The sequence below is a fragment of the Halictus rubicundus genome, chromosome 5 (genome assembly GCF_050948215.1).
Source record: "Halictus rubicundus isolate RS-2024b chromosome 5, iyHalRubi1_principal, whole genome shotgun sequence".
Taxonomy (NCBI): domain Eukaryota; kingdom Metazoa; phylum Arthropoda; class Insecta; order Hymenoptera; family Halictidae; genus Halictus; species Halictus rubicundus.
Genome location: NC_135153.1, coordinates 10250089 through 10272616, shown reverse-complemented (window position 1 = coordinate 10272616; position 22528 = coordinate 10250089). Strand labels below are relative to the sequence as shown.

Genomic DNA, 22528 nt, shown 5'->3' with positions numbered 1-22528 from the left:
TCACAAGCCGACAGTCCATTAGTCACGTCGAGCGCGACGACAAAACTCGCGCGAGCTAAATACCCGGTACACCTTGGCCCCGCGAAACCTGCAATTCACTCGTCGTCGGAGAAGGACGCGAAAGTTGAGCATTGAAGTCTCCGCGTCCGCGCGCGTCCGCCGCGCGCAGCGCCGCTCCGCGCCGGCCCGGATCGAACAATTCAGCGACGATTTGGCACCGTTTTCAACAAGAAACAACGACATGCCGTTTTCCAGGCGTCGAATGACAAAGTTGTAGTTGAAAAACAATTTTTTAGCGAATATTTAACTTTCAAACTATTTCCTGTTTTAACACGTTCGGTGGCGCGTCGCCCATATTTGGGTGACGGCATTATTTGTGCAGGTTTTAACCAGTTAACTGTGTTTGACGAGTATACTCGTCATGAAGAAATGGCAATATTTTGTGTCATGACGAGTATACTCGTCAAAACAGCTATAATTCAAACAGCGGTTAATTTTGGCGACGCAACTTAGGTACATATTTTTTAAAGAGGTCGCAACAGCTAACTGGTTAAAATGAATTTTTACGTTGATATATTCATTGTACTCAACTTGATTAGGATCTGTAACATGCAAGAAAGTTGGAGGATTACTCCGTATCATACATTTAATTTTTTGCAATTTTTATTCCATTAAATAACTTACTCTGATTTTATGGCATTTTTGGGGTTTCTAGTTGGGCGCTCAAAGTGTTAAGTGTACTTTGTGTCTGAATTTTGGCAATAAAGTACAATTTTAAAGTCCAATTATTTCGTACTCGGTTGATAAAACTTCTGGAGGAATATATACTATTAAACGGATTTTTTTTTTTTATGTGAAACTTGAAATTTTGTATTCATTTCTCGCTAAGCGTTATTCAAGGAATTATAAGTGGGATGATTTTTGTAGAATTAATTGTTGCACTCTCACGTTGAGAGAAAAACTGGAAAAAAGGCATTCTTTATCTATACGCTCTTTTTTAATTGCATAAGAAAATATTTTGAACAAAAGTGAACTCGTATGAGGAATCTAAAATGATTATTTCAAATTTTGGGAAATACCATCCCTGCGTAAAAAATCATGTACTTCCTGTCATTGACATTGATTGAAACATTATGATACTAGATTATTACATTCTGAACATTCAAAGTATATAAAAATTCTTAAAAAACAATAAAGACCGCTTTCAATCTGCCCCTCTAGAATTTTAAGTGAATTTTATTTCTAGATTAGATACTTTATAATTAGGGATGGAGTATAAATCCGCAGGATTACATTATTGTTCGAATTTGTATTCGTTTGTACTCTGAAACGAATGTATAATTACACATTACAAACATATAATTACAATTTATATTATTACACGTTCTACGTAAATCTGCTACACGCGTGTCTTTAACAAACCAGATTTTTTTGCAGAAAATTAATGGACAAGTGTACTTTAATTGAACGCAATTAATTTAATGCACGTTTCAGACTCACACAGAAAACTAAAATTCTGTTCTTATATATCTCTGAAACGATCGTAAGTCTCGTACTACCTTTCAACAATTATTACTTCGTGCGAAAACACGAATCAACCCTGAGCAAGTTTAATAAGCGTATAATAACAACATAAAGAAACGAACAATTAAACATTTTAGCGTCTAATATGAACGAAAAAATCGGAGCAAAACAGTTACTAATGGCAAACCACCATGATCAAAAAAGAAGAGAAACTAAGAACTCCTTTACTCATGCCAGCAAACGATAAATACAAAATAAAAAATACAAAATACGCAAACACCGTTCGCGTGGTCGACGACGAAAACATAAACGAAACCCGGGTACCATGTAACTATCATAACTGGACTTGGGATTTTATGGATTTTTGACAAAAATGAGTGGGTGCAATTTAAAACAGATTGGAAAACTTCAAGAGTATTAGTATATCATATCAGATTTTTATAGTAGTTCTGGTGTTAACCCCTTGCCATATAATATTGCGCCGAAATCGAAGTACAATCCTAATTTTCTATCGCCAACATTCACGCATGAATAGGTTCACGGAGGGTTAAACTTCACTTTGGCAACCCAAAAATGTTTAACTTTTCACTATATATTCCTGTACATCTCGAAGAGAAAATGCCAAAAATCGAAGTTTTAAGGGGAGGAATTCACTGGTTCCAAAGTTACGCGATGATGTTAAGCGATTACACTGCTTTTGCATTACCAACGTTCGAACCAGTGAATTCCTCGTCCTCGAAGTTCGATTTTTGGCATTTTCTCGTCAAGGTGTACAGGATTATTTAGCAAAAAGTGAAAAATTTCTGGGTTGCAAAGGTGAAGTTAAGCCTCACGGAGCAGTAAAAGTGGCTGTTTTGGATTATTTTATAAAAATAAAAATATAATCTATTTGGCCAGACTTTTAGCGGATTTTGTATACGTTCCAAGGAATACTACATGTATTCAATAAATTTTCTACAAATACATCTTTACAATCCCACTAATTATAAATCAAAAAATTTCGAACCCTCTCTCACCTAGGAAATTGAAACTAAGCCTACCAAGCACTAAAACTGATAGAAACGTTTCTAGAAACGACATGCCCGAATTTATATAAATCCTGTGCGATCCCCATTAAAATATGTGCTCGAATAAATGATTTTATCAACCCTTTGCACTCGAAGCTATTTTAACACCAAAACAAAACATTTCTGCCGACCTAGAACATTTCCCTTCTATATATATATTTTTTCATGTTATACATACGAGAATGGTGCAGTTGACTTGTACAATACTGAAATGTTTAAATACAAACAAATTTAATAATGTCAACAATATTTTGAACAATGATACAGCAATCTTTAGTGGTGCCTCACCATTCGAGTGCTAAGGGTTAAATCGTATCCCAAAGAAGCATCTCTAATGACTGAAAAAAAAAAAAAAGAAAAACATAAAATATGTAATCGATCGTTCGACCAGTGGTGGGAGATTTAGTGTGAAAGAGGCCGCAGCAACTGTGAAATCACCGCAGCTGTGAATAAAATCATACGGCAAGGGGTTAAACGATAATCAAGCATAGCTGACGACGAAAAAATATCTAGGGTGTTCGTTATATTCGGACCCTGACGTAACGGAAGAAAACGGAACGGAACAGAACGGAACGAGAAAGAAAAAGAGAAAAGAAGAAGTGACGTGAACCCCCTGTACCAAGGGCGCAACCAATCGTTAAAGCAAACCCTCCCGGAGGCGGTAATTAAGAACCCGGTCGGTATCGCGCGCTCGTGGAAGCGTTAAAAACCCGTGGCTCGAGCCGGAAATTCGGTCGGTTCGCGGTCGATTCGGTCGATGAAATAAGGCGTTACCTGTAAGTGTGGAGTTGTTAATGGTGTTGTTTGCCGTGGAAATAGCCGATTGACTGGTGACAGGTGTGCCAACGGTGGTGGCCGTGGTTGTCGAGGAGTTATTTGGCGAGAGGGCCGCGTTGGCGGCCTGCGCCTGTACCTGGGCCTGAGCCTGAGCCTGGGCCTGAGCCTGAGCCTGAGCCTGCTGTTGAAGATTATAATTCCACGCGAGCAGCATCAGCTTCAGCTTATCCGCGTCTTTCATGAGCGCGCCTGCCGAAATTAAAAGTGCCAATTGGTCTCAGGGCATGATTATTCATCCACACGGTGGATAGCGCCGAATGGAGCTTTTTGGGGGGAAAAAAAGGCTAGGGCCGAGCTTCGAAAGCGGTGTGGTTTACAAGTGATAATACATGGTGGTGGTGGTGGTTGGTTGGTGCGCGACTTGCAGTGGTTTCTGGGGGGAGAGGGGGGGACATGGGACTTCTCGATTGGACCGGGTGTTTTTGTATCTGTTCAACTGGTGCTACTATGAGACAGAGATATAATGCAATCGATTGTGTTACCCGGTAATTACACTGACGTTTTCCGGTCCTTTTTCCGTTCGGTCTTGCTACTGCCAGGGGATGCGCTCCGAGAATTTCGTGGCGGATTCTTTTTTGCGGGGGACGTGAAACAAGCGAGACACCTGGAATTCCCGTGATAACGACGGGCGGGGGTTGGGGTTGGGGGTGGCCTCGAGAGTGTGAAATGAGTGAAGTGTGAGTGATCGAGTGTTCCGAGTACCGGGGGATGATTTACTGTCTGTCTTTCGAATTTCATGGAACATCTTGAAATCGTTTTGTCGTATTTAATGATCGGCGGAAAAGTAACCGGGGAAAGCTTTCGAACCGAATTTCGATTCGAGTATCGCGCGGACCCGCGAAAATGATCGCAGAAAATGAATGAGAATGCGATGGGTTCAACGAAAACTGGTGAAACGAAAGTTTTTAGCGACGAATTCGAACAATAACCTCTCATTGACCTCTATTTCGCTCTATTATACACGGTTGCATATTTATGCACTTATTTTTTGGTCGCGACCGTCGTAATTGCAATATCCCAGAAAAGTGTATCCATTTACAAAATATAAACAAAATTTGCCAACAATGCCACAAACGTACGTGCACAAACGTAATTCAATTTTCTTTATGTTAAATACGAAATCACGAAGGTCCAGAAAGAATTTCAACACTTTTCTCATTCTCGAGAAATCGACTAAAATTAAGCTGACAATTTAAAAAGAAAAATACTGCAATATACCGGAACTCATTTCAAAGCTTGAAACTTCTACTTTTAAGATATAAATAAAGAAGACGCTTTTTTGGTCCGAAATAAAACGGTTGTCAGAACATTGAGAAAATGTAGTGTTCAAATATTTTTTGGACCCAGTGTATGCGACGCTGGCAGCCTAATTTTAATTTCTAGTGAAACGACTTTCTATATACAGTGACTCCCACTAATATTCGGACGCTTTTAAAAATCGTACAACTTTGTTAACATTGGACAATGCCACTTGAATTTTTTTAAGAAGTTAGCACATAATGTGAAAAAAATTTTTACAAAAATTTCAATTGGTCGACATTGCAGAGAAAATACTGAAAGTTGTATTTTGCAACATTTTCATGTGGACTTACATTGAAAATTCACAAAGTACGATTTGTAGATCTGCATGAATTATACATATTCTGAGAATTTCACCAAAATCGGTCAACGTTGCAATGAGCCACAGATGTTTCAAAATGACCACATAAGGGCGAAATTCCCTGACAAGATCAAAATTCTGCGACTTTCACCCTTAAGTTTTCATCGTTAAATGCTTGTAGCTCATTGCAACGTTAATCGATTTAGATGAAATATTCAGAACATGTATAATTGATACAGATGTACAAAATGTCCTTTTTAAATTTTTAGTATAAGCCCGCATAAAAACGTTGCAAAATACCACTTTAGCACTTTCCCTACAATTTCAACTAATTGCAATTGTAATCAAACATTTTTCTCACATTACGTAGCAAACCAATTCTTCTAACATCTCAAAAAAATTCAAGTAGTATAGGCGAATATTGACAAAGATATGCGATTATTAAGGGTGTCCGAATATTAGTGGGAGTGACGGTAAATCGTTGGCGGTGATATCCGCAGGTTAAAAATAAGAGTCGCAGCGGAATCATGCCTTATTAGAAACTATCTTATCGACAGCAATGTCAACGAGTTCGATCGATGAACGGTTCCCGTCTTCGAACGGTCCACATTCAACAGGTCCAACTATCGAAATTCATTGGTGTAGGTCGAATTCTCGAGGCCGATCGTGCGAGCATGCAACGCCATTAAATTGTCCCGTTAAGAATCGCGCGAGCACCGACGATTTTCGTTGTACAATAGCTTCGTTAATTATTATCTTTCTGTTCTCTCACCGCCGCGGATCACCTGTCATCGTATCTTACATCGAAGCGAATATAAAGTGTCAAGTGATCGACAAGACCTGCAATTCAAATCCGTGTAACAGATTTCCCCGATAAACTGTGCTAATTGATTCTTACCGCTCGGCCACATAGCGGCGAGCTATCAGCGGCAAGAATCACTTAATCACTGGGAACAAGGGAATTCAGTATTCAAAGTCGGACATGAATAAAGATGCCATTCCGTAATTATACCACACTTCGCGATATCATATTTCTTTGTCGCCACTTCGGAGATATACGCCTGTATAATTTTCTATTACATATACGTTCTTTATCAATTCCAATTAAAATCGGAAATAATTTATTGCTCCCACAAAACCATCTCGATGTAAACCGAATAACTCTGTTCGCTTTATCTCAGGAAACTAAACATTTTCAACCCTTTCTTTGTGTAGATCTTGACGAGAGACAATCACACATCTTTGCACACGCATAACTCTGCGACTAGTGATTTCCTAGAATCGACACTTGGATTTTCGGCATTTACTCGCCAAAATTTATGGAATTACTGAAAAAGAAGTTAAAAATTTCTGTTTTCCTGAGGTGAAGTTTAACCATTCTATTACTAAGTTGCCACTAACCCCTCTACTTAGCCTGTAAGTATCCCGCTAATAATTGTATTTAATTTTACTCTTTTATGTGATTCAATTTACCAATCAAACTTGTATGTAGCAAGCAACATTAACTAAAAAGACAGTGAATTGCACGCAGTAAATTACACACAATATAGTACAGTTTACATTTATAGTCTCTCAGTTTACCAAGCCGTAATATACAACTTTTATTCACCGACCACCGTGAATTAGTGTACACACGAATTAATAATAAACATTAACACTACCGGATGGGTGAAAATGACAAGTTTCTAATTTGATCTTTTACAATTATTAAAATTATAAAAGTTATTCTTATTAAATTATTAAAACTACCGAGCCCTAAACGTGACTTGGACTTATCTCTTTAAGATAACAGCAAGATTGAATTCGCTCAGGTTTCATACGATTTTTATGGTAACTCGGTAACAATGGTACTCCAAAGAACAGATATATTAAAAAATTTCTCGTGAAAACGTTTTCATAGTTTCAGTAATCGTGAAAGAAGAAATTATCCACCAGTTATTTTGACTGGTTCGGTAGTTTTAGTGTTAAAAATATTGAAAGAAATATTTCGTTCCAAGGAGATTCAGAAAGGACAGTTTTTGAACTTTGACCGGCGAAACTCTGTCTAAAAAATTCTGCTTATTTTCGCAGACAGTTCCTCGCCGGTTGTATTCCTGTTCCATAGCAAATTCGCCGTCGGGCTCTATAGCAGCTCGTTACTATATAAACACCTTGCCAATTCCGTTTCTTCTGGCGGAGCAGCGAAAAAAATTGGGGAGGTGGAAAGTGTTGCATAAATGAAGCGGCACAGGGGCGTGGTAAACATGGCGCACAAGTGCGACAGCGAGTTCGTCGAGTGTCAATTAAAACCTCATGCCCAATGGGTACGACCCCATCCCCATTGTGCACGCACTCGATCATCGATCTCGTTTCGTCTAGTGCGAGTAAAGACCCTCTTGTTTTTTCCTGGTAGGAAATCGTGGCGCGGCCGAGCTTAACGAAGAAATCAGTTTAGTTGGCACGGATCATTCGTACTGCCACCATTCATCTCGATAGAGAACATTCGAACCCTTCAATTTGCGAATACTAGGCACCGCTGGGAAAGCAATAACAATATATTGTGCAGCGGGGAAGAAAACTCCGAGGCTCAACTAAATAAAATAATCTACGAAACTAATCCCCCACTCCAGTCCTCATTTTTCGCGAAAAAGTTTCGCATCTTTCGTACACGAGACCCAATTTTATTAAGATAAGCACGCCTATTAATATTTCATTTTTAATATGTACACACATGTATGTATCACTGGTTTGAGAAATTTAATTTATTTCGTCCCTCTTCTCGAAGGTAAAAATAATTTTATTAATAGCAATATTAAAGATACAAGCTTGAATCACTTTTTGAAAATGAATTTTCATACCTAGTAGAATTTACTCAAAGAGTTATTTAATTATACAAGAATAGAAAAGACAGAGTTCGTCGCAACAATAATTTTTGTAACTGGTAAAAATTGATTCTCAACTGACAGTCAAAGTGTTAATTCAGAATGTGCATTTCGAAACCTAATATTTATTATTTTGAGATCCACAAGATAGCCACGACTACGATTTTTGATGCATATTAAAAATTGTTCCATTTCTTCATTTCAATCAATTGAAATTAGTACGACAGTGCATTCGAATTCTTTTAGTTTCACTTTTCACTGTTTCGCATTCAACTTCTCATTTTTGTGACGAACGCGCGAGATCAATGAATAAATCCATTTTTGAAAAACGAAGAACCAGAATGCTCCCTTAAGATTCCATTGGTTACACGGTTCACGCGATGAACCGCGAGCAGACGCGGCCGCGTGAAGAATTAAATCATCCGATCAAAAAGCTACGGAATCAATTCGAAGGGGGACGCAATGGCGGCACGAAGATCCTCGGCTGATTAATCAGTGGTTTCTCGGAACCGCGCGGCAACGTCATCGCGCAGAAGGCGCGAGTGCGTCTCGCTCTTTTATGTAAGAGGCCGCGGTAACGAGATTACGAGGTTGAAGTGTCGGTGCATGTTAATAAATGCATCGGTCATTCGTAACGCGGATGGCGCCCAGGTCGCCTTTATGGTCGTTGTCTACGAATAAGCCGCCAATTGCCCGATCTCTATTGCGTATTTCGATGAATTTACCTTATGGCACTTCTACGTGTCAAGCCATTGAAGTTGTACGCCTGGCAAATGTTCTAAACCCAGAAGAAAATGTATAGTGCAAATTTTAATAATGATCTAATTCAACTTAATTCGTTTGTATTTAACCCTCCGTGGCCAACTGTAGTGAAATTTGCCTCTTAGGCAGAATGTGCTAGTGAATTCTCGATATATGTCAACAACACGGGTCTCGGCAGCGTCTTGTATCGTCCAGGAGACATACACGAGCCATGTTTACCGAGGCCTCTCGAGCTTCGTGGCCCATCACGTGGTGTACCCCACGGTAGTGAGGATAACTCCGCGACATTTATCGTCCAGGTCTTGGCGACATATATCGAGAAATCAATGTATCTTCTAATTTCCCCGTCAAAAACGAAAGTCATATTCAGCGCACGAAAGCGAGTAAGAATGACGTATATAGTAGGTGCCAAAAGCTTGAGAAGGGGGTGGGGGTGGGGAGGCAATTCGAAAGTGTTAGCGAGCGCGCTGTTCCTACGGAATCCGTGGGAAAGGGTTAATTCTAATCGCCTTGTCATGGAACGTCTGTCCTAGATTCCCGTGGCAGTCACGCCTGACTGAGACGGATCGACAGAAATCAAGGAAAACTAACACCTGACCGAGGTAAGTCGCGGTTGGGCCCCGCTGATCGATACCCACCCCATCGTGACGCAAAACTCGGAGCCCGCGATCGGTTAAGTGTCCCGTCGCTCTCCAGATTTCCCTCCGGTTGCCGGGTCGACTCGTTCGAGCGGGAGAATTAGCAGTGACACGTAGAAGAGCACTCGGTCCGCGGTAGAACGAAAGCGGAGAGAGAGGGAGAGAGAGAGAGAGAGAGAGAGAGAGAGATTTATTAGCAACCGGATAAAGTTGGCGGGTGACGGGACCGGCGTGACATCTAAATCATTCAGCCGGTTCAATAATGCAGAAACACGACGCCGCCATTGGATTTGGGTCAGATTCCCGAAACGGCCGCGACCTGACCCCATCCAAAGGACAACGAACACCAAATTGCCCGGCGACTCGAACGCCGGGGCGCGACACGATTTCGATCGACTGTTTGCTGGCCGGCTAATGAACGCCGAACGCTGTTTTAATTGGTTTTTACAGCCCGTTCCAATGGAAATGATAAACTTCGCGAACTCATCGGATTTAGGACCAAACACCTGTTTACTCGGCCGTCTATAATAAGGGGTCGTACGCGTTTCGGACAATATACAGGGTGTCACCGGATCCGGCGGTACCAACCACAAAGAGCTGAAACTACGTGAAAGAATAATGTTCTTTCGTTCTCGAGAAAATCGAGTTTGAAAAAGTTCGACGAATACGCGTGCTGTTAGATAGGAATCAGCTGGCGCGTCTGTGCATGGCTGACCGGTTCTACTTACTGGACATGCTACGGCCGCGAGCCGACATTCGGATCCATTTTTCTCGAAAACGAGGCCCTCAACTGGAAAACATTATTCCTTTTTTTTTTACTTATTTTCTCATGTAGATTCACCCCCTTGTGGCTGGTACCGCCATATCTAAAGCGAGTTAGATTTCTCGCACGAACAATGACATTTTAATTTCGACTTATGAGGGAACGTAGTCGAGTTCCAGGCGCGTTAACAACGACAGTTTCTTGCAATATTTGTTGTAATCACGGAAAATGGTTCGGAGGATAATGTTTGACAAGAGTTTGAAAATTTTATTTGCAATCAACATTTTCCGGAACGCACACGCTAAACACTGAAGCTTTAATAAAGTTATCCGGGCTTGTTCGCCAAAATGTAAAAATGAAGATTAACGGTTTCGTTGCAACACGCTGTGTCTGGCAAATTTAATAAGGTCCGCGCATTGTTCCCCGCAAATTTCGTCACGCTGTGTACACGCCGTTGCTGGCCAGAAATTTCGAACCGTCTATCGATTCCGAGTGAAACCGTATCGTGCGAGAAAGTTTGCGTTTTTAGACAGAAGTGCTGGATCTCGAAATTCTTGACTCGATGAAATCGTGAAACAAAGTGTGAAAACAATGTGGGGAAAAATTAGCGAAACGAATAGAATGACTGACAGTCTATTAATTATTGAATATGCTGATCAGTATTTCCATTTAAAGAGTGAATTTTTTTAATTGACGCATTGCATATATAAAAAGATCTAAAACATTCGTTACGAGGTTATGATTAATATCTGTACGCTCGAAACGATCTCATCGCGGCCTTATTAGTGAAAAATTAGTTTTAAATGTGTACCTTAAATTTGTATTCTGGGATTTATATTAGATCTTTTTGATATAGAGTTGTTATCGGAGATTATGTGCTTGATGAGCAGTTACTGTGTGGAACAGACTACTGTGAACATCCAAGAAGGTCGTTTCAACAATTTTGTACAGTACAGAAGTATTTTACAAAAATAACGATAAAAAGTTCTAACGATGTACTGGATATTGTAAAATAAAAAGTGTCCATAAATTAACTGTTGAATAAAATTACTACCAACTTCATAGCTGATTTAAAATTATAAATTATGTACATATTTCTACATTTTCTTCAAAGAAAATTCGAAACCGTAGACGAGACGAGGTGATTCATGAAAAATGATTTAATGATCCTAGTCGAATATACTTCTTATGTTCTATGAGATGGAGAAGCATTCTTAAGGCAGTTAAAAGGAGGGTAATTCTATGTCTAAAAACGAATTAAACATGTACGAGAAATTTTCTGAATTACAGCAACAAATGATTATCAATAAATTCGGTGTGTGCTAATATTTAAAAATAATTATAGTGAGACGGCTTTAGTTACTTCTCACAGTAACGAGATGTAAATGAATTGGTAGAATTAAGATGTACTGGAATGACTCAATGTCACAGAACTGTCCGAGTCCGCTATAAGTAGAAACAGTGAGCAATAGACAGACACGTTAGGCAATCGAACTTTTTTCTCAAAATTAAAATCACACAAGAAAATTGCTGGTACATTTTTAATCGTTTTACCTAACGTAAATACGAAATGTTTATCCTAACGTACTGAGCGATAGTGTACAGTCTAATACTAAAACAAATTTTGAGTTTTCTTTTTTCCTGTAGTGAGCCGAATTTTGATAAAACAAAGTATATTCAAATTAAAGCCCGATATTATTCCCCCATATTTTCCAGCTCGCGGGAGTTAAGCTCGCGTTAGGGGAGGGAATGTCGATACGTAAAAACGTTACTATAAAACACTTGGAAAACGAGAACAAAAGAAATGTTGACCAAGACGAATCGAGTGGAGTTTCAAACCGCGTCGCACGATTATGGCGCGGAGGCTACGGATAATTATTTATGTGATGCTCGTGAAAGTGAGGTCCGATCGTCCCTGGCTAAAATATGAAACGAGGTCTACGGAGACGGGTAACAAAACGTTTTGCTTACTCGGGTAATGATCGTCCTCCGATATGTCGGCGGGTTCGGGAGTCGAGATATTTTCCTGCAACAAGAGAAACACACAATCAGCATCGATTTAATTAAAACATCAGTACATTGTAAATTTAATCCATGTTTGAAATAACTGTTACTTTTAGTTATTCCTTTATGCAACTTTCACCGGCACATTTGTGACATTTCTCCGATTGAAATGACACCACACATGACATGACTTGAAGCACATTCGCTCGTGAGCATAATACAGTCATTTCTCTGTATACGTCGCCAAGGCCTCGATGATAAACGTCGCGGAACTATCCCCACTGCCGCGGGGTATACCCCACGACGGGCCACAAACCTCTAAAGCTTCGCTGTCATTTTCCACATTCGACGTGTATCAAAGAATACTATCTGCTGGCCGATATATGTCCCTGGCTGGACCCGTGTTTGGGACATATATCGAGTAAACACTGTACGCATTTGTTGGCTGGATAATACAATTTACAGAGGAATATTTTATCAGCAAGGAGTTTAAAATTTTTAAAGGGTATTTAATGGTAAAGATAATTGAAGAAATGTTTTCATAAGATATATTAGTGGAAGTTTTGGGTTTCGTCCAGCCAGGTGGCACGGGAAGGCCGTGCACGTCGGTGAGTTTAACGCCTGGGCTGTTTAGGCGAAGTCGCTTTCGGGTTTCCCGCAGAGAGCGTGCTCTCGCCGGGTTACGCTATTGATCCGGGATTCCCGGCGTGCCTCGATCCCGTCTCCCGCGGCACGTCGTCGTCGTCGAGCCGAGGCGTAAGTAATTTGCGTTCAGACGAACCGCAAGAGCCGCTGCCAGCTCTCGATCCGGGACAATAAAGTCCACGGCCGTTCCGTGGGTGTACGGAAAGTCTGTCGGGAGTGTTTTTCTGTGGCGCAATCGGCGAAGACAATCGCGATTCCATGACACGAGGCAGACACCGCGTGCACGGTTCACCGCGGCACTGATAAACTCCGGCTGACTAGCTCTACGCCTTAATTTTTCAATGATCCGGCAATTGCGAAATCGGGCCAATTGTTCGAAATTCCCGCGTACACCTCCGCTCAGAAGCGTCCGCGCGCTCGCGGGTAACGGGGGCGAACGCGGAGGATCGATAGCTCTCGGACTACGATTAAAATTACCCATTCCCTGGTTTTTCCGCTTTCGCTGAAATTCCGCACACACTACCGCGCCGAAATTGTTCCATCCGAGGCATCTAATCACCTCGAACCACAGTGAATTCTCGATATAAGTCCCTACAAGCCTTACGTTTAAAGGGGTATAACACGGTCGGGTATGTCGGTGTGAAACCAGAAGACCACTACCAATCCAATGACAAAACTTCTTTATTTTTCATTACTTTTTTTATGGGACTTTCACCAATAGTAGGGTCATTTACGATTCCAGCGTACACTGTGTAATTCGTATGCAACGTTCGGCGGGAATCAAAGATTTCGTGTATACGTCCCTCGCCAGGACCGTGCGAGGGACTTATATCGAGAATTCACTGTACCTCTAAATTATGAACAGAAAAATCTACGGATGTTAACTGTTTTCCGTGGTAGTGGTCTTTGCAGGTCTGAAATCAATAGAAAGTATCGAATTCTGTCAAATTTTTCCACTTTTTCCATTTTTTGAAAATTTTCGTAATTTTACGGATCGGGTGTTTCGTTGATTCCGTGGGTCAGGATTCCCACAGATGACGGCATGAGATCATCTTGTGGTCCGGGTGTGCTAAATTCGCTCGGCGACATTGGTCCACCGGTTCGTCAGAGCAGGGTTCCCCGATGAAACGTAGGAGCAGCTTGTCGATTTCGCAAGGCGTGCTGCTGAGCGGCGCGCAGGCAATGCCTGGCCCGACGGACTGATTGAGTGTGGCTCTCCTATCTGTGTCAGGTCTCGTGTTGCAACTGCAGAAGGTCGACCGGTATACACGGAGCACGGCCAATTGATACCGGCCGCAACTTTGTCCGGCGGTGTTGTAGGACGACGAGCGCGGCCGACTTGTACGCGCGCATACCGCGCAAAAAGCGCCGGTGATGTAACCAAGAAATTCCGACGGTACCGTGCGCGACCTGAACAACCGTTCTGCGATTGCGGCCGCCGAACGAAATTGGAGGACTGAGCGATCCTCGAAGGTGCGACAAGCCATGGGAAACCGCGATCCCTGCGCAACGAACGGTCTGTGTCGGTCTGCTGGGCCCGCCGCGTCGGCCGCATGCCGTCGATCGTGCCCGATCTATCATGGGACACGTCGATCCTTTCTGCGGAATCGTTAACGAGAAACTGCCCAAGCTGGACAAGCTCGGTGCCAGAAATCTTTTCATTGGGAAAACCAACCCTTTAACCCTTCGCAGGGTTGTCCGCCTCCTTTGTTTCAGAACTAGTCACAGTATGATAGGATTCAATTGTATTTCCATTAACCCATTTCGAGAAGTTAAGAAATTTTATAATTGTCCCTACGTACAATTACAATACGTAACATTATGTATAATTGACAGACAGTGATAGCGAGCAATGTTTGAAAATTATTTTTGGTCAAATTACTGTGAATTAATTCTGTAATTTCGACGAAATTATGGTGAACGTAGCAGTTTCAGATTTGTATACATATTTATACTGCTTTTTATACAGGGTGTCCAAAAAATATAGTTCTTTGAAAGGGGCGATTCCTGAGGTCATTTGGAGTATCTTTTTCCTTTGCAGAAATGTTCTCCGTGGCCTCGTTGAGGAGTTATTAAGGCAAAAGACGGACCAATCAGAGAGCGGCAATAGGGGACCGATTGCGGCTCGGCCAATACCAACGCCACGCTCGGCGGGACTTGTCGCGGGGCCGCAATCGGTCCGCGGTTGCCGCGCCCTGATTGGTCCGTGTATTTCGTTAATAACTCGAGAACAAAGCTGCGGAGCACATTTTCGCAAAGGGAAAAATTACTTGAAATCACCTCAGGAATCAGCGCCTTCAAGGGAGTACATTTTTGGGACACCCTGTACTACCATTGACAATCTTTACTTATACATAGAACATAACCTTGTATAGGATACATTTTCTATTAGAGATACAAGATTAGAAAACTCTAACAATATTGTTTTCAATGCAAGAAGTCCAGTTAATTGATAAAAAGTTGCAGTAATTACTAAAAGCATGAACCTCGAATTTTTAGCAATTTCAGTTAATCAGCCGGCGCCGCTTCCTTTGGTATAGGACGAGGAACACAATTTCACGATCAGGTTTCGAATGTCAAAAAATCGAACGCGATTTATGTCCAACTCTCTCGCGGCTCGTCCACTATCAGCGATAAGCATAACCGGTTACGTTGTCCGATCGATCAAGCAGCGGCATTTCCCAATAAGAGTAATTCGTTTCGGTATTTTAATTGATTCAATCTCCGCGCGAGCTCCCTCCGGCCTCGACAGCCTGTGATTGAAATTCATACGCATCCGGAAAATAAAGGAGGCGGACGAATGTTTAATGGAAAGGGAACATTCGAGCGTACAAGGGTTTCTGGTTTACCTTTGTCCGAAGCATTGTCTTCGCCCATTAACACGCTGGCCGGTCCGGCGACCATAAAGACTTCGCAAACTCTAATTTGTTTAACGAACCTCCCACCGAAAAGTTCGAGTCTTCGCAGTAATTACTCTTCCAAGCTTTACATATTCGATAAATTTTTGTATGTAACAATAGACTCCCAGGAAATCATGTGTCGATAAGTTTTCTATTAATATAATATGCATGCTATTAACAGCTAGACCCATCCTATCGATAGTTAGTTAATTCGCTAATTAATTCATATATCGTCCAGGAGGTATGTATTCTAGAGATACAGTGAATTCTCGATTTGTGCCAACAACATGGGTTTCGCCAGCGTCGTGTATCGTCCAGAGGATGTATATTCTAGAGATACAGTGAATTCTCGATATATGTCAATAACACGGGTCTTGCCAGCGACAAATATCGTCCAGGAGATATATATTCTAGAGATACAGTGAATTCTCGATATACGTCAACAACGTGGGACTTGCCAGCGTCGTGTATCGTCCAGGGGACACACTCGACACGTCTTATATTTACACTCTTCGGATGATTCCGCGACGTTTATCATGCAGGCTTTGGCGACACATATAGAGAAATCACACTGTACATTGTAAAAGAAATGGCTGAAAATTTGGGTAGATACATTTTCGTTAATTTTACAAAGTAGTGTAGTAGAACAGGCATGTTACCCCGCATACCCCGTAAACCTGGTGTTAATGGCGGCAACATCTGCCTAGGAGGAAAATCGGGGCGTAGCAGCTCCGGGAAAAGAGAGAGAGAGAGAGAGATGATAAACAGCAGGCTACAGGTCAGCAAACTATGAAAACAATGACACCGTGAACGGTTACCGGTTTGGTGGCCCCGACCGTAGGGTCCCTCTATTGCAAAGGTTCGGCCCGATGTTGGGCTGCGGTCGATTGCCGGTCCTAAACCGACTCGTAAATCATGTCGCCAGAGGCCCGAGGTATCCTGAGGTCGTAGGTACTAATGAACAATGTCCTCTCTGGCTTTCTCTCTCGCGGCTCCGCCAACCTTCTCTCTTTCTCCCCGTCTCACCTACGCACGGGCCGCCCCACTTCCGGCGGATGTACCCTGATAAATGGGAATCTCGCTCAGCGCGCGACCAGTCGGCCGTATACACCTACGACGGCGCACACGACGCCGAATGAGAAACGAGCCGGGAGCGGTGCTCGTCTTCGAGGCTGCCAACCGAGAACCGAGAAAAGAATGGTGGAAAGGGGGTCTGTGTCTCCCCGATGGTGCCCGACACCAACCCCTACGGCCCTGCGTCGCGTCGGTCGAGGTCGAAAGGAACATGATTTCACGACCACGACCGCTAAAAGTCCTCGATACGCCGTTCCGAGAGACGCAGCAAGACCTATTGTACAGTGAATTCTCGATATATGTCAACAACACGGACCTTGCCAGTGTCCTGTATCGTCCAGGAGACACACCCGAGCCATGTTATGTTTACACTCACGGGATATACCCCGCGATAGTGGGGATAACTCCGCGACATTTATCATCCAGGTCTTGGCGACATATATAGAGAAATCGCTGTACAATCTCCCATTGACACACAGTCGCATAGCGCTTTGAAGGGGTTGTTGAGTTTTCGCGGAGTCGAAGGTCGAACGCACCTGTGTCAAACATGAAAGTTCCCGGGAACTTTATTAATTCTGAAATCGTGGAACGATTTGATGAACGTCATAAACGATCTTGTGCGCATATTAGTGAGATCGATATCTGGAAGTTACACCTAAATTATAGCATGTCGAGAAAAACACTGGTCAGTCATTAGCCATCAACCTGTTCTATTCATCGTCGATTCTATTTTCCACGTCGGCAAACGTTTATTATTCACCATATATTTTACTACGGAACAATATCAATTAATTTCGAGTGAAGAAACCGATCTACATGAGAGGTGCTCCCGACACTCATAACAGCTGTCTACTACACTTCAATTACTGCCACCGCGCGGGCGATAGCGGCGAGACAATTATTGTGACTGTCGGCGTGGTCCGAGGTTTCTTTCCGACCAGTTCTCTACCGATCGACTGATTGTATCGGAGGACAGGCGAATTCGTTCGAATACAGTGTTTTCTCGATATATGTCCAAAATACGGGTCTACCCAGTGACATATATCGGCTAGAAGATACTATTCTTTGATAGACTGCGAACGTAGAAAAGCCGACCAAGGTCACTCGAGCTTTGGGAGCCCTCAGGGGGTATACCCCACGGTAGATATTTCTAGGAATTTTATTAGGTATTTGTGACATATATCGGCTAGAAGAAACTATTCTTTGATACACTGCCGAACGTAGAAAAGGCGACCGGCTACTCGAGGTTTGAGACCTCTCAGGGGGTATACCCCGCGGCAGTGGGGATAGTTCTAGGACTTTTATCGGCTAGGTATTTGTGACATATATCGGCTAGAAGATACTATTCTTTGATACACTGTCAAACGTAGAAAAGGCGACCGGCTACTCGAGGTTTGGAGCCCCTCAGGGGGTATATCCCACGGCAGTGGGGATAGTTCTAGGACTTTTATCGGCTAGGTATTTGTGACATATATCGGCTAGAAGAAACTATTCTTTGATACACTGCCGAACGTAGAAAAGGCGACCGGCTACTCGAGGTTTGAGACCACTCAGGGGGTATACCCCGCGGCAGTGGGGATAGTTCTAGGACTTTTATCGGCTAGATATTTGTGACATATATCGGCTAGAAGATACTATTCTTTGATACACTGCCAAGCGTAGAAAAGGCGACCGGCTACTCGAGGTTTGGAGCCTCTCAGGGGGTATATCCCGCGGCAGTGGGGATAGTTCTAGGACTTTTATCGGCTAGGTATTTGTGACATATATCGGCTAGAAGATACTATTCTTTGATACACTGCCAAACGTAGAAAAGGGGACCGGCTACTCGAGGTTTGGAGCCCCTCAGGGGGTATATCCCGCGGCAGTGGGGATAGTTCTAGGACTTTTATGGGGTAGATATTTGTGACATATATCGGGAGAAGACTGTACCTCGGGAGACACCCTGTATAGGCTCGTATCTGATTGCTTGCTGACCCATCACTGGACATGTCCTTTCGCGCGCTCGCCGCGAGAGAAGCCCGGTGCGGCGCGAAACGTTGTTAATGCACATGACAAACACAGATCTCGAAGGTTGCGAGAGGATAGCGCGCGTCAGCCGGCAGCGTTGAACGACTCGCGATAGGGGGAGGGAGAAGAGCTGCTCTCCGCACCAGGTATCTAGCGTCGGCTCTATTTTGAGCGCAGCGCCGACAACTGCCGGAACCAGCTGCCTTCTTTCTACGGAATGCGATTTAAATAGGATTAGGTCAACGTCTCGCGTCCAGCAAATATGTTCGTCTACTTTATTCGGTGACGCATCAATTGAAACGGAGTCAACTGGCGACGCGAGCCTCGGTTTCTATCGTTATTCGTTTTGGCAGCTTCGCCAATTCATCCGAAGTCGCTAACCCGATCCGTTCGATCGACTGATGATTCTGTGATTTTTCATTTTCGAAAAGTCCATGCCTTTTGCACTTTCTTTGACATTTGGATTCTCATAACAAGACCTGTGGACGTTTATGCGAATTCTATAGTTCTAGGTACGAAAATCGTGAGCATAATACAGTGATTTCTCTATATACGTCGCCAAGGCCTGGATGATAAACGTCGCGGCATTATCCCCACTACTCGAGAGGCCTCGGTAAACATAGCACGCCTCCTGGACGATACACGACGCTGGCAAGACTCGTGTTGTTGACACATATCGAGAATTATGCTACTATATGTGATTATATGTAAATATTTGTTTTTCTTATTTTTTAATGTGCTGAAAGCGGAGATATATTGAGAAATTCGGCAATTTCAGTTCAAAATGCCGCCATTTTGTAAATAATCAAGATTTTTCATTCGTTTTGGTTCAGACCGTCATTCATACTGGTTAATATACTTCCTCATTTTGTTGCTTTCGATCAAAAGTACCGGAATCATGTCAACAGTCAATACATGTTTTTCAAAGCGTACCCTGTCAAAACGAAAACATCGTGCAACAAGCTTTAAAGAGCCGTTGCAAAAAAGGAAGCTTCACTTTTCGAGTCCATGGTAGATACAGTTGCAAAAAAATGTTCCGGTGCTTTCAGAGACGTTTCAGTTTGTAGCATATTTCAGTGAAAAAACATGTCTTCGGTTTCCCTTCCTATATGCCGTGTAAAAACATTCTCGAAAAAACACGAACGATGATTTAAAATGAGACTAAGATTATTGTTTTACCATTTCCTTTTACGAGATTGTAACAATTCAAATGTGGATAATTTGTCGAAAATTGAAACTGCGTTTATACGTCACTTCGAATTTTTGGAGTCAAAATGATATTGTTGTATCAACAGTGCCGCTATCCTCGACTTCAAACAATCATTAACCCATTCGCATCATTAGCGTATATACACGATCAATTTTCCTGGTCACTGTCACTTATTTTTTCGTATAATGCTGACATATGAAGTTCTTTGACTTGTAGTCATTTTTGTACTTAAATACAATAAAAAAATTCTTTTCATATTTCCTTATGACGCAAATGGGTGAAGCAAAGGGAAAAATAAAACATACACAATCCCGAGGACAAGAACGTATCAAAAAAGCTCCAGAGAACACGGTGTACGCTTGAACCCACAAACTCGCTTATGTCAGCCGCAGTAGGGTGAACCAAGAAGCCACCATGATGGTCAGGTCTAGCCACGATCATAATTGATCAAATACGTACAGTTGACAGTGCATGTTTGATCTGGTCAGTGCGCCGTCGACGCTCGTGATCCTCCAGCTTCGAAGTGGCAGCGTTAGGGGAAAAATCGAATACTCCGAGCAAACAGAAGGGGGCAATGGGGCAACAATAGGGGTAATGGGGAGGGGGAAGGGGGGTAGAGGCCACCGTGAACCGTGCCGGGGTCTAGAGCAGAGAGAGCTGTCCTCGCGAGGACCTGGAACCCGGGCTATAGAGAAAGAAATTGCCCCGGGCCTGGGGGAGAGGCTGCACGGCCCAGGGAGATACGGTTGGAACATTTGTTTAGTTGGCTGCAATTAAGCCACTTGGCGGCAATTGTTTGTCGCTCAGCACAGAATTCCGCTCCCACGTGCGGGTACGTGGCTCATAAAGCGCGCGGATGCGTGTGCGTACCGCGTGTCGTGTTGTACCAACTCGCCACCAACACGGCAATTCCAGACGATAAAGCCGAGCGAGTTGCCGAGGTTAGGGGTCAACCGGGTCCAGTAGCCGGTGTCCGACCAATCAGTAGCAACCGGCAACCGGTCGGACACTCCGCGAGAGATCGGCTCAGACGATTGCCTGTCTTTTGTCTTGAGCACCGTCGACGGACACGATGAATTGTGCACCGAAGTCACGCGACCGTAAGCGCCCCGCTCTCTGCGCTGCTAGATGTCGGCCCAGTGCAGTACATAGCGCGCAGCTTAAGTGTCTGCCGCGATCCCCCCACCCTCCTCCCCAATTCCAAAAAATGGGGGCCTCGGACTGAACTTTGAGCGGGAGGATTGAAATTTGCGACGACGGTGCTACGGGAGTTGTGCGGGTACCCGATGGTCCGGACGGGCCAGGAAGCCATCGGGTTCAGACGAGTCTCGGGTTCTCGAAAGTTTGGGATTCTCGAATATACCGGGTTTACCGAGAATTTTCGGGATCCTCCAGAATTTACGGAATTCCCGAGGATAATCTCGATAATTGTCCAGAGCCCGTCCTAATCCCGAATTAAATTCTAGACCCGGTCCGGCCCGGCCCGGCCCGGCCCGGTAGTTTCGGGATCTCGCCACACCTCTAACACATTTCCTGTCCTTTTCCTTCGGTTGAATTCGCAGAAGCCGCTTTCATCATTTAAGTGTCCGTACTCGGTCCCGACTGGGAACGGTTAATTCTGCACTACTGTACAGTCGTGCACGGTTAAATTTACATCAGCTAGCAGTGAAATTCTCACGAACGGGATACCTTTTTCCCGAGAACTGTCTCATAGTTTACAGCCATCAATGATTCATACAAATTAAAAGTTTGATTGTTTCAAACGGAAAATCTCTCTTTTCTGTTGATTTTTTCTAGTATTTTGGAAGTTTTATAAATTGCATATTAGTCTAACCTTGGTTTTGGTGATTTATTCTAAGTAGGTACTTTGTTTTTGCGATAATCTATGTACACATTTGGAATACGAATTGGCAACAATCGGTAGATTAACCAAATCGTTGTTTATCTCAAATATTGTTTCATTTCGAACCGGACGAATTAAGCTGCTGGTAATTTTGTACGTAATTAATTAAACATTTACAAGGCCGTGCAGAACGTTGGATTTTAAAGTTCAGATTTAACGATGCGTGATAGAGTTGCAAATTTTAACGAGCACATTCGCGCGACACCCTTTATCATCAATTAAAGCGAAAGTATCAAAAATCATTTCCGCAATTATATTAAAAACGCGATATAATCAGCTATCGGCCGCGCTGACCGACGTTTCGTTTCATTAAAAATTAAATCAGATAAAAGAACGCGGAAAATCGAAATGATTTTCTGCGATGGAACGAATCAACGTGCAATTAAATCGGACGAAATAATGTATCATTTGGTCAATCGTATTAAAATTATTTCGTTTCCCTCTTCATAAAAATAATTACTGTGACGCGAGGAGTGATTCGGTTGACGAGTTGAAATTATTGGACATAAATATTATCGAGTAGCTGTTACTTTCATGTTTTCTTTCTTCTTTTTTCTTTTTGCAGAAAAGGCTGGGAATAAAATTTACTCTTTGCCGCGAGAGATAACAACACAAAACTCGTCCCGATCACGACACGGTTTCTGTCGAATCGCCGGGGCGGTTACCGCGGTCACGTTTTTTTTTCGGCCACTTTTCTGGATAATAGGGAATTGATTGTGGCCTACCGGTGATT

At 42.9% G+C, this 22528-nt stretch overlaps 1 protein-coding gene across 3 annotated transcripts in view; it reads right to left on the bottom strand.

Moving 5' to 3' along the window:
- The window catches only part of LOC143354271 (nucleolar protein 4-like), a 131710-nt gene that overhangs the window by 34260 nt on the left and 74922 nt on the right, over positions 1-22528 (bottom strand). For 2 of the 3 annotated variants that reach the window (XM_076788227.1, XM_076788228.1), the window contains exons 2-3: positions 12024-12078; positions 3366-3617 (exon numbers count right to left, since the gene is read on the bottom strand). In XM_076788227.1, the coding sequence (XP_076644342.1) occupies positions 3366-3617; positions 12024-12078 (307 nt within the window). The remainder of the gene's footprint in view (positions 1-3365; positions 3618-12023; positions 12079-22528) is intronic. The other variant, XM_076788229.1, reaches the window with a different exon arrangement.